The 13994-nt window shown below is 35.8% G+C and overlaps 1 protein-coding gene across 5 annotated transcripts in view; it reads left to right on the top strand.

Annotated features, from left to right (window-relative positions):
• The window catches only part of RALYL (RALY RNA binding protein like), a 715531-nt gene that overhangs the window by 567001 nt on the left and 134536 nt on the right, over positions 1-13994 (top strand). For all 5 annotated transcript variants that reach the window (XM_050801558.1, XM_050801556.1, XM_050801557.1 and 2 more), the window contains exon 3: positions 7803-7878. In XM_050801558.1, coding sequence (XP_050657515.1) covers positions 7803-7878 — 76 coding nt within the window. The remainder of the gene's footprint in view (positions 1-7802; positions 7879-13994) is intronic.

The raw sequence follows: 13994 nt of genomic DNA, 5'->3' as shown, positions 1-13994 counted from the left end.
TAATTAACAATAGACTTACTGAGTATCTATTGCCTAAACAACAATGTGTGGGGTGCTGAAGGTCATAAGAAATTGAATGAAATTATGACTGCCCTTTAGAAGTCCAAAGTCAAAGGGCACCCATACTCAGTGTCATGGAGATGGTGTAATAAAGTAGGTGCGAGGAGGGAGAGTCACATCTATGTGGGTGCAGAATTGAAAGTATCTTCCCAAGATTCAAAAACATGAAATATTAGAAAGCCATTGCGATCATCTGTAATAGTATGCTTACAAAGATTGGTCAAATAAACATATTTACGTGGCTGGTTAGTATTTTGGTGGATGACACTACGGAATAGCACCTGTCTCCATTTGCTTCATCTCATTTGCCTCAAGTTAGAATGGTTTCAGCTCGTTGACTTTTTTCAGTTCCATAACTTTATAGTTATTTCTGTCATGGTATCATGGTATTGCTTATTCAGTTTTAAAATAAAGAAGAAACGAAAATTGGCTAAATTTTTGAGAGCAGTTAATACATTTTTAATTCACTTACTGTGAAAAGATAGAGTTAGTAGTCCAACAGGATATTTTTCAGTTGTTTGAACCTGAGGTTTAATATCAGAAGGATAATTTTGGAGCAAATTTTACTTTTTTTATACATTTTTCATGCTAACTTGAAATATTGAAACTTCAGAATAGAGATGGGTCTATTCTCTGTTTACAGAGAATCATGGCAAAATGCAAATGGCCCTTCTCCCTTGAAGTGGGGGCGTGCCCGGCATCAACTAGCTACAGGTAGAGTTCTCTTAACCTGCGGCTAGTTCTCTTCTGCTTTATCCCTGTGGCTGGAATGGAGTGAGGGTAGCTAGCTACTCCACACAGATGTGGTGTGTAGTGTACCCAAACATAAATAAGCCTTATCAAAAGAATTCATTTAAATGGTGCCTGTTTGGTTTTATCAGTCCTCACTCAGAAGAATATAATTCTAATAGCCAGATAACAAGGTGGACCAGCCTACTATATAGGCGTCTGTAAAGGTACTTCTGCACAATGACTACAAATTTAACTAGGCTTTTTGAAATATGCCAAAAGCATTTATTGGGAGTGGTTAAACCCACATCATTTCTTGAAAACAATTTAAGAGCTCTGAACATTGATATTTTGTATAAATCTGTTTGTAAATCCAGAAAACAAATAAATAACATCTTACTTTTTGTATCTCAATGTTTTACTACAAAGCCCCTAGCTTACGAGAGTGTAGAAAATTGAACCTTGGTCATTCTTCCATTTACTCTACTTTATGAGTAACTTACACAGTGCCAGGATAATCAGGGAACGAAAGCTCAGGAGGCCTCTCTGTGTTTGGTAACCACAGAGTTACTGCTAGGATGCCATACTGTGTGTCTGGTCCCTTCAAGGCCAACAGCTCTTGAGGCCTGAGAACCTAAACCTTGGCTTCCAACGAAGCTGGATTGTCCTGAATACCCAATTAGATCTTGTATTTATAAAAGTTCAATACAAAGGGACTGCTCATTCATTTGAATCTTGGCAAAGCTTATGTTCAGTATGATTACCTGAGTTCTTTGCCCACTGTACCCTCCTCCATGGAATACTTTCTGCCCCTTTCACCCTTCTGTCTACAAAAACCAGGTTTTAGATGATAAACAATATAGCACTGCAAAATATGTAAATATGCATACAGATATCCTTCACTTAGGACGGGGCTACATCCCAATAAACCCTTGGCAAGTTCAAAACACTATAAATTGAAAATGCATGGCCGACTAGGTGCTATGGCTCACTTCCACTGCCCAGTAAAGCGAGAGAAGTATAGTTTCTGCAGAATACAAATTGCTTTCCTACCTTTTAAAAACTCAAAAATCGTTAAGTCAAACTGTTGTAACTCGGTGACCATCTGTATTTAAACATAAATTTCCATACATCCAAAAGAAAATTCTGCATTTGAACATGCTTCATTGTATACAAGTGACAAAGTATTTTCTTCAGCATTTTTAATACCTTTGAAAGGAGGTTAATGTGTGGAAATACTGAGTTTAACAACATTTCATGAAAGGTTTTTCATCATATGAATATGCTGTCAAACTCCTAAGTGTGTTTTCAGAATCACTGACAGTATATTATTTTAAAAAACAAGATAATGCTACAATATTTTGTCAGTAGACTTAAGTCTCAAGCGTTTCATTGATGAGAATAATTTGACATGTCAATTTTATGTCATTAAGTCTAAGCTAGAAATATATAAAAGATGTCTGATAATATTTTCATGGGCATGTGCCCGCTACCATCATTATAGAGCTTAAAAACCTTGTAGAAATCTCTTTTTATTTTACATGCTTTTTTTGTTACAACTGTGTCACATCTAAAACATTCAGACAGTCTTAATCTTGGCTGTGTCTTATTCCAAGTCATACAACAGTCACTGTCTTCATGATTGATTCTTGGGTCTTTCGTCTACTCAGTACCCTAAATTATATCCCACTCAAATCAGGTTTGAAGCTCTAATTGGGGTTTCTCATGATCTTCTCACACCCAATAATCCACCCACAACATGTTCTCTTTTCTTAAATATACCAGCTCACAATCTGCTAAAACCACTTTTTCACTAAACCTAATGTCTCTAGCCCAGCACGGTGGCTCATGCCTCTGTAATCCCAGCACTTTGGGAGGCCGAGGCGGGTGGATCACTTGAGGTCAGGAGTTGGAGAGCAGCCTGGCCAACATGGTGAAACCCCATCTCTGCTAAAAATGCAAAAATTAGTCGAGCAGGGTGACAGGTACCTGCAATTCCAGCTACTTGGGAGGCTGAGGCAGGAGAATCACTTGAACCCAGGAGGCGGAAGTTGCAGTGAACCATGGGCAACAGAGTGAGACTCCATCTCAGAGGGAAAAAAAAAAAAAAAAACCTATTTTCTCTGATGTGAATACTTATCAACACATAATTTACAATTTTCATTCTTATTAAATTCTTTATTAGTTATAAATTACATACAGAATAAAATAAGTAAGTTATGAGAAATAATGCTATAATTTAAAGCCATGCTCTTACCACCCAATTTAGAAATAGAAATAGTACATTGCTATTAATTTGAATGTCTTCTGAGTGTCATTTCCAAGTCCCACACTTTTTCTACCCCTTTAGAGGTAACCTTCATCCTGAATTCCTTATCTCTGCCTTCTTTTTTTAGAAAATTTTTTATTTCCATAGGTTTTGGGGAACAGGTGGTATCTGGTTATGTAAGTTCTTTAGTGGTAATTTGTGAGAATTTGATGCACCCATGACCCGAGCAGTATACACTAAACCCAGTTTGTAGTCTTGTACCCTTCACCCCCTCCCACCTTTTCCTCCAAGTCCCCAAAGTCCATTGTATCATTCTTATGCCTTCGCATCCCCGTAGCTTAGCTCCCACTTGTGAGTGAGAGCATACGATGTTTGGTTTTCTATTCCTGAGTTGCTTTACTTAGAATTACAGCCTCCAGTTCCATCCAGATTGCTGCAAATGGCAGTAATTTGTCCCTTTTTATGCCTGAGTAGTATTCCATATATATACTATATTCTGAGTATATAGTGTATATATGTGTGTGTGTGTGTGTGTGTGTGTATACACACACACATCACAATTTCTTTATCCACTTGTTGACTGATGGGCCTTTGGGCTTGTTCCATATTTTTGCAATTGTGAATCATGCTGCTATAAATATGCATGTGCTGTTATAAATATGCATCTTTTTCAAATAATGACTGCAATTGTGAATCATGCTGCTATAAATATTAATCATGCTGCTATAAATATGCATCTTTTTCAAATAATGACTTCTTTTCCTCTGGGTAGATACCCAGTAGTGGGGTTGCTGGATCAAATGGTAGTTCAATTTTTAGTTCCTTAAGGAATCTTCTGTAGTAGTTATACTAGTTTACATTCCCCCAGCAGTGTAGAAGTGTTCCCTTTTTACCACAGTCATGCTAACATCTATTATTTTTTAATTTTTTTATTATGGCCATTCTTGTGGGGGTAAGGTAGTATCGCACTGTGGTTTTGATTTGCATTTCTCTGATTATTAGTGATGTTGAGCATTTTTTCAAATGTTTGTTGGCCATTTGTATATCTTCTTTTGAGAATTGTTTATTCATATGCTTAGCCCACTTTTTTATGTGATTATTTGGTTTTTTCTTGCTAATTTATTTGAGTCTTTTGTAGATTCTGGATTTTAGTCCTTTGTCAGATGTATAAATTGTGAAGATTTTCTCCCACTCTGTGGGTTGTCTGTTCACTCTTCTGGCTGTTTTGTTTGCTGTGTAGAAGCTTTTCTTTTCTAGTTTTATCCCATGTATTTTTATTTTTATACAATATATCATTCAATTTTGCAATTTAATTTACATGAAAGAATTCATACTGTATTTTTCCAGGGCATTATTTTTGTTCAGTGTTAGGTTTCTGAGGTTATCAATGTATCAATATTTCCAATGGCTCTAATTCATTTTTTTTCTCTCTCTCTGTCATTTCTCTACTGTTGTATAGTATTCCTTTTGGTAAATATGCTACCATTTGTTTATCCTATTAAAAATACAATGGATATTTGTGTTTTTTTCCAGGAATCTTTTCAATTCCAATGTACTACAATGAACACACTTGTGTATATCATATGGTACACATGTGTAAAAGATTTTTTAAGTGTGTACTTCCTGTATCACAGAGTTTGAACATTTTAAGTTTATTAGAAACTGCTGAATTATTTTTCAAAATAGTTTCTACCAATATACATTTATATCTGCATTCTACACACATTCTAGTTGCTCAGAAATGCCAACATTTGATATTACCAGGCTTTGTAAACTGTAAATTCAATGGGTTTTATTTGTATCTCATGGTGTTTTAATTTGCATTTCCCACAACTATGAGGTTAAGCATTTTTTCATGTGTTTATTCACCATTTATGTTTTCTCTTGTGTAAAGTGCCTTTACTAGGTTTTTGATTAATTTTCTATTCGGTGTTTTGACTCTCTTTCTATGATATGCATGAGTTTCTTACATATTCTAGAAACAAATCCTTTGTCAAGTTTATGGTCCTTTTCACTATCTTTATGTGGCTTTTGATGACCAAAAATTCTTAATTTTAATGAAGCAGAATTTATCAATTTTATATATTAAGGTTAGTGATTTTTTATGTCTGGTTTAAGATTATCCTCCCATACTCTTAGCTCAAAAATATATTCTATTTTATTGCTTCCTAAACATTTTATATTTTTTCCTTTCATATTTAGGCAACAGTAATTGATTTTTTTTGGTATGGTGTAAGTAGATATTCAATTTCATATTTGTTCATGTGGATCATTCCAGCATTATTAAGAATCAGTTTTTCCCTCACTGATCTGCTGTGTCGGCTCCATGTGTTTATATATGTCAATTGTATGCATGTACAGTTTTGTCATATATACGTGTGTGTATTTCATGTTCATTGGCCCCTTTCCTATCTTTGTACCAATGCTACAGCCTTAAGTACCACAGATTTAAAATAAATATTGATAGGGCAACTTTATCAACTTCATACCTTTTTTCCAAGCGTATCATGGCTATGTTTGCCCTTTGTTCTATTCTGTAAATTCAGAATCAGCTTCTCAAGCTTCAGGCATATACATAAAAAATACTGGGGATTTTATTGGAATTACACGGAATCCATAATTATCTTAAAGAGAACTGACATATTTATTGTATTGAGTCTACTAATTTTTCTGTTTATGTAAGGTTACTGTAAAATTTTTCAATACAGTTTTATATTTCCATTAAGGTCTTTCAAGTGTTGTCATAGATTTACCCCTTAGTACTTTGTCTTTTATAGTATATAAATAATATACTTTAGACTATATTTTAAACATATGATTGTTGTATAGAGATATACAATTGAATTTTGTATACTGGCTTTGCATTCAATAAACTTATTAAACTCTCTTATTAATTGTAATAATCTGAGGATACACCTTACAATTTTTTTATATGAACCCACGTATCATCAGCAATTAATGACAGTTTTATTTCTTCTCTCTCATTTCTAAAATTGCTTTCCTGTCTTACTGCACTGACTAGGACATCTAGTATAATATTATATACAGTTTAATATACCGGGTGTCCTTTTAAATTACCTGATCGTAAAGCAAATGTGCCCAGTGTCTCACTATTAGGTATAATGTTTAATATAGATTTTTGTAGATCTTCTTTGTTAAGAAAGGAAATATTCTTCTCTTCCTAGTTGCTAAGGATTTTGTCACATATGTTCACTTATGTTGAATCAGAGGATTATATTTCTCATATTCTTTAACCTGGGCATAGTGACCTGTCCCTGCTGAACCACAAGGAGGTGAAAACTAAAACTTGCATTCTGGCTGCAGCAAATATCTTTAAGGAACAAGCCAGGTGCAGTGTTCTTTTTCCGTTTGATTTCCTGTTTCCACTCAAGTGTGAGATGTTCTTCAAATCCCTTACTTTCTTGCTAGTTTTATGTTGCATTCTTTAAAAGGATACATTTACATTTTATCCAGAATTTTTGGTTGTTTTCAGTGGTGGATAGCTCATTGCATTTAGTCCACTGTGCAAGAAATAGAAGTTTTCCCTTTCTTTTTTGTCAAAATAATATCCCTCATTTCTTGAAGCACATCTCCTTTAGATTTCCCTTTCTATCATCATTTGGAAATTTTAACTTTATCCAATCTAGTTATTTATATTACTTTCCAAACCTTCTCCTCCCAACTTTCCAATTTCTTAATAGTTTTACATATTTCCTTAAGATTGAGGTTGGTCAATTGTATGCATAGACTGTTTTGTCACATACTTAAACCTCTTTTTGTCTATCTCAGAGACAATAATATTTTCAGTTTATGAAGGCAAAGTATGTGCTCTCTTCTCCTTTTGACCACCTTGGAATTCAATAACTACATATTCCAGTTGCTGAGTGCATTTTGTTGTTCCTTTAGTAAACCTGGTATGATTGATGATCAAATCCTTCTAGCTTCCTTTTCTATATAAATGGAAAATATATCATGGGAAATTTAATAAGCCCTTCTATGGACAGAACTCTATTTCATACAAATGTTTATGCATACTGAAAAATTCTTAGCGAAAAATGAAAATCAGAAGAATATTTCATTCTCTTTTTGTTTCATGAAGCATTTCTGGCCAATCACACTGGCTCACGCCTGTAATCCCAACTCTTTGGGAGACTAAGGCAGGAGAATTGCCTGAGGCCAGAAGTTTGAGACGGCCTGGGCTTCCTAGCCAGGCCTCATCTCTACAGAATATTTTAAAAATTAGCCAGGCATAGTGGCACATGCCTGTAGTCCTAGCTATTTCAGAGGCAGAGAAAGGAGGATTGTTTGAGACCAGGAGTTCAAGGTTACAGTGGGCAATGATTGCACCACTGCACTCCAGGCTGGGTGACAGAGCAAGACCCTGTCTTTTAGGGAAAAAAGAAAAGCATTATTGCTTCTCCTCGCTTTGCTCAACATTTTGATTGTTTACAGTACTCATTGTTTTCTAATATGGTATATAGTTTTTATTTATTATGTTTGTTTCTATCTTCCCCCAGTAAAATGTAAGTTCCACAAGGGCAGAGGTATAATCTGTTTTGTGCATGACATATCCCAAACAGTACCTGACACAGAGTAAATGCTCCATAAATATATGTTGAAGGAATCAATGGTGTACAATATTTGCATAAAAAAATAGTAAAAAGAAAAAGAAAAATTCATGATTTACTTTTCTCAAATGGTTTCATATTTTCTTAATCAGTGCTGTTTTATTTTATGCTTTCAGATATCAACATGGCAGGAGAGCCCAAACCATACAGACCAAAACCTGGAAACAAGAGGCCCCTTTCTGCACTTTACAGGTAAGTAGATAAGCACCGTTTTACTCTATGTATTCGTGAAATTTTCTTGCAGCTTTATAAGGCAATATAACTCGTAAGGCATCCACTATTTTAAATAATAATCCTGATGGGAATAAAGTTCAACAAATGTTGTTGGTCAACATATAAATGTATCTTGCTGCATTGGGAAGGATCTCAGATGCCTAACCTTCTCATATCTGCCTATACAACCCTTCTACAAGATACTTATCTAATAAAAATCACTAATAACTCTCCCTGACAAGTGGGTGGAAAGGTCAATGTTGGTTGACTTTTTTTTTTCTTCTTCTTCTTCTTTGAGATGGAGTCTCTCTCTGTTGCCCAGGCTGGAGTGCAGTGGCACAATCTCAGCTCATTGCAACGTCTGCCTCAAAGGTTCAAGGGATTCTTCTGCCTTAGCTTCCTGGGAAGCTGGGATTGCAGGCGCCCACCATCACAGCCAGCTATCATTATTATTATTTTTTTTTTAGTAGAGACAGGGTTTCACCATGTTGGCCAGGTTGATTTCGAACTTCTGACCTCAGGTGATCTGCCTGCCTCGGCCTCCCAAAGTGCTGGGATTACAGGCGTGAGCCACCACGCCTGGCCCTTGGTTGACTATTAACTGCATACCATATTCTAAAGCTATTTTACATATGTTTTTTAATGTAATTTTCACAAGGCTCTTGCAGCATAGATATTCCTGTTCTCATAATGCAGCTCAGGAACCTGAGATGCAGTTTCTTAGTGATTTTTCTCAAGGTCACACAGCTGGTTAACAATGTCACCAATACTCAGACTCATGCCCTCTGTACCTTAAATTCTTTCCACTCAGTCAGCCTTGTTTATTACAAAGTACATGTTTCTCTCATGCCCATTTTTCCCAGACAACAAATATAGTCCTTCTCTTCTGCAGAGAGACAGATCCAATTCCTTTAACCTTTCCTGAAGTGCTTGGGTCTGAGTCAATTAACACTCTGGTCTTTCCCCTCTGCATGCCCCAATTTGTCAGTGTCTATATCTATACTGAGAATCCAGGTGGAGAGTGTAGACTAGACTTAGCACCTTTGTTGTTCTGTACATACTTCTATTATGTTAAGTAGACTTGAGTTGACTTGGGGAAGAGTACAGGAGTAAACTTATATAACTTTCAGTTCTTTAAAAACAGCCACTTCTGAAAAGAAATTATGTTCTGCTGTTAAACCATATGTCCCACTTCATGTACTTTTGCCATTAGTTTTTGTAGTGTAAGTGCTGAGTTTGTGTCTATCGCAGTTAAATTCTCTTTTGTTAGATATAGCCAATTGTTCCAGGCTATTGAGATCTCCTATCATCCAATTTATTTGGTTTTCTCCCAGATACATATCATCAGTCCATCAGCATCCACATCTGAAGAGTTAACATAGAAGTGTTGAGCAAGGCTTCCTTTTTCTCTGATATCATTTGGATAAAGGAGAATTAAGTTTTATGTGTTAAAATTGATTATTTTCTGATTTAGTGTAGTAAGAAGAGTGCTCAAATATAGCCTGGAGCACTTTCCTTGTTTTTGTCCTTTGAAAACTAGCATATCTTCTTTTCAGCCATTTATAGCCTCATTTTCTGAACTCTAAGATGAGGGTCAGAACTAGATCACTTCTAAGGTCCTAGTCATCCCCAGTACCCCAGGGCTCTCCACTGTATGCTATTCAGAGATTTTTAAAGCTATACTGAAAAATACATCATAATTTCTCTTATTTTGGTTGATTTAGTTTTAATAAAACATTTTCTTAAAGATGGAAAGCAATAGAATATAACAAATATTGATAGTGGATCATGGGGTAATATTAACATTAAAGAGCAGAGATGATGTTATCAACAAGAAGCAAATGACACATTCTGTACCTTGTTTGAGGTAAAGGAGACGATTTATAAAACTAAGAAATGCAAATTACATTATCAGATTCATTTGTAAATATATACATTAGAGCTGCAGCTAATGCAGAACATTTGAAAAGTCATATTTTCAATTACTGTTAAAACAAGCTGCCAATGGCTTTTTTTCTCATCAAAGAGTTGCTACTGTCTGTGCAATGATGTTAATTTTCATATTTTCTCTTTTCTTGGATTGTTTTGATTTTCTTATGAGAATGGAAGCTCATGACAAGAATAAATGTCATTTTAACTATTATTTCTGTATCACTGTTATGTTCAATTGTGTTCAGAAGAATTAGAAGCAGAATTTCATTTAAACATGCTATACTGTATACAAGCCACATTCTGAGAAAGTGCTTATTTATCCTCCTTTTATCTGTTTATACAAATTAAGGCTGTGGTACACTGAAATTGCAAAACAGTAACAAAGGAAATGCAAGAACGTGAATGTATAGCTGAGGAAGCCCTTTTATACACATTTTCTCATTCTCACGTAAGCTTAAAAAAAATTACCTTAATTTTATGTGGATAAACTATGTTTTCATAGTCATTTTGCATCTGTTCATCAGATAACTCTACAAAATTGGTAGTATATACTATGCTGTATAAATGAGAAACCTGAGTGTCCAAAATGATAAAGGTTTGTTCAAGACGAGATCACAGGACTAGGAAATGAGCTCTGGTTTTCAGCCTTCATGTGTAGTGTTCTTATCACTAGATTACAGCTCCCTGTATTTAGTCACTTGCTACCATCTAAACAACACAGATAGGGAAAGTAGAGATTTTCTGAGTCTCAAACCAAACATCAATACTATTACTGTCCATGAATACCATGCCAGCAAGTGGAAGAGGAAATACTATACAATAAACACTACATAAGAAAAACAGATACCACCTATTTGTGTGATCATAGGGCACTGGTTTTAAGCTTCAAGTAAGTTCTTTTTGTAACATAATAGTTGTATAATTTTCCTGATAGGATAAAGTTGCATAAATGGGGTAAAAGCACTTAGTTCAATGTAGAGAATATAGTGGCGGTTGGAAAAGGAATAGTTTCTGCTTTCCTGTTCTTTGCATCTCTGAGTCTCATTGTTTTTTTTTTTTTTTTTTTTTTTTTTTTTTTTTGGTGGTGGTGTTGTTTGCTCGTTTTTGAGATGGAGTCTCGATCAGTCTCCCAGGCTGGAGTGCAGTGTCGTGATTTTGGCTCACTGCAAGCTCCGCCTTCCGGGTTCACACCATTCTCCTGCCTCAGCCTACTGAGTATCTGGGACTACAGGCGCCCACCACCACACCTGGCTAATCGTTTGTATTTTTAGTAGAGACAGCATTTGACCATGTTAGCCAGGACGGTCTCGATCTCCTGACCTCGTGATCCTCCCACCTCGGCCTCCCAAAGCACTGGGATTACAGGCATGAGCCACCACACCCGGCTTCTGAGTCTGTTTTCTTATCTGTAAAATGCAAGAGGGGGAATCATTTCATTTGTTCATTCATTCATTAATTTATACAAGATATATTTATTATGTATTTAGTCTAGGGACTGTAATAGTGCTTTTCTTAGGAAACTAGCATAGAAAATGGCAAAAGCAGGGTGAAGAGAGAGCATAACGTAATGAACAGATTATTTGTATGAAGTTATTTGTATGAAGGTAGTCTCTGATTTACCTTCCTGCTCTAAACTGCTATGTCTCTATAACTATTCTATTTGAACCACCAAGTGAACTGCTGCCAGACTTTCTTCTTCACATACATCCACTTTATCTCCATTACCAATCACGAAGTGGTGTTCACATGAAATATCCACTGAGGCATAACTTTGATTTGTTTCTTCTTTTAATAGGATTTTCAACTCAGCCAAGCACCCTTCAATAAGGCCCTATTATGTGCTAAGTAAACATGGTATACATAGAAAATAAAAGAGTGAGACTTCAAAAAGCTTACAGTCTTATGCATGAGTTAGATGCACAGATGAATAAAGACAACTGAGAAGTATGCATACACTTCTATAAGAGAATAAATGAGGAAGTTACTGATTCTGCCTAGGGGTAAGGGAGTAAAAAACATCTGGAAAGTTAAAGGAAGAAGACAACACTTGAGCTGGCTTTTGAAGGGAAAAAGAGTGGGAAGGGCATCTCATAGTAGCAGCTAGTATAGCCTACTTGGTGGGGAATGGAAAACTGGGACATTATGGTGCCCAGGCTGTGAATATATCCATATATCAGGTTAAGGAGAGCTGACTTTTATTCTGTAGGCAACAAGGAACCACTTAAACATGGTGACTGATTGGAAGTGGGGTGTGAGGAGAGTGAGAGTCACACATATGTCCAAGGTTTTCTAGTTCAGGCTATTGAGGGAATGATCACATGAGCAGAATAGAAGAAATAGGAAACACATGATAAGCAGTGGCAGGCTCAAGTGTAAGGTCGAGGAAAGGGAGCAAAAAGGAATTATTTCAGTCTTGGACATGAATTCATAAAGACAGACAATTCATTAAAATAGCACTTGCAATAAAAATGTCTCCCATTAGAGTCTATTTGTAAATGAAACATAATTAATCATTTGTGAACATTTCATAAATATTGGACCTGGTCCTAATGGTGAATAGTTAATCCATTCTCTAGGGAAAACATTGTAACTTTTAATAAATTGCTGCTTCAAATATGTTATGTACATTACACAGTATCTGTGGCACTCTAAAATAATAATTCTCCCCCAGGATGTGAGTTTTCCAGCATGCCAACTTTCAATTAATGCTCAATAATTGCTAAATGAGAATAATTGTATGATGGTTTTGCTTCTATTTGTAAAGTAGACAGACCTTTCCTCCTTGATGGAAAGCTAACAAAAAATATCAGAGAACAAAGACACTATTTATCAGAGCCGAACAAGAATGGATTTTTATTCACCCAGAGGTGACTCCCTCCTACTTGCAGGGAACTCAGCTCAGTAAGACATGTAGTATATATAGTTTCATCCCATTGATTCTGTAAAAATCAATCATCTGGTACCATTGCCAAATATCACTTTTGGCTATCATACAAATGCCTCTTGTAGCAACCTTCCCATCCCACCCAGATGACCATGAGAATCAAGACCCTCACAAGTCATTTCAAGAGTCTTTAAGATTGTCACAAGATAACCTACAGTTATCACCACCATTTTAAGATCATCACAATTGGTGGTGGTCACCATGAATGTGGGTTATATTACAGTAACTCCAATGATAAAAAAATAACTTTCAGAGCACAGACCAAGTAAAGTGACTGCAGCAAAGTATCTCTGGTGATTCATTCACCACTGGACCTACGTGAGTTTTGTTTTCATCCTTCATGGTGGCTCTAGCACATCATGGGAAAAGGGACGCTGAAATCACCTAAAATGTCCTCCAGAACCTTAAAAGTAGAAATGAAAGTAATGGAGGCTAATTTCGGCTAATGCTAAATAGCAAAAATCAATATGAAGGAAAAATATCCTGGTCATTTTCACTTCATTGACTTGTACTGTTTGCTGAGAAATGTTTACCAATTAGCTATTGATCATTTTATTCATTTTCTGTCTCCTTTTATAACATCAAGGATAATACACATTCCCTTTCAGAAGTTTAATATTTCCATTATCATTATCTCCCTTTGCACTGGCAAAGGTTTCCTTCCATTTCACCTACCCAGCCAGATGGGTCCACTCAAACTACAGTGTGAGGAGGAAAGGGAAATGTTTTCTCCCCCTCCCCATATTAATACATCCTGTCCTTCTGAAACTGACACAAACACGAACACTGACCTGCCTCCCTGGTTTACTTTGAATGTATGTTATTGCTTAGGTCTACATAGCAATTGCAGTCTTTTTCTGCTCAGGATCCTATCTTTCCTATGCAACCAAATTATTGATGTATGGTTATCAAGATCCACAAGAGAAAATACCAAAAAGAGTGTATATTTCTAAAACTCAAACCTGAATATCCTTACATCTGGGTAATTGAGGGAGAGTTCTCTACTTCAGAAATCTCCACAAATCAATGTTGAAATGCTTTTGTACTAGAAAAGGTGTCAAACATTCACTTTATTGATGGTTTAAAATTGTGCAAATGCTTGTTTAGTTTGTTTGGTGGAAAAAGTGTTAGACCTACCTCCTAAAATAACCTGAGCATTATCAGTGTTTGAATTTGATCTTTTGTTCCTCGGCTTTTTGGGCTGCATAAAGAAAGATAT

The sequence above is a fragment of the Macaca thibetana genome, chromosome 8 (assembly GCF_024542745.1).
Source record: "Macaca thibetana thibetana isolate TM-01 chromosome 8, ASM2454274v1, whole genome shotgun sequence".
Classification (NCBI taxonomy): Eukaryota; Metazoa; Chordata; class Mammalia; order Primates; family Cercopithecidae; genus Macaca; species Macaca thibetana.
This window is presented reverse-complemented; position numbering and strand designations above follow the sequence as displayed.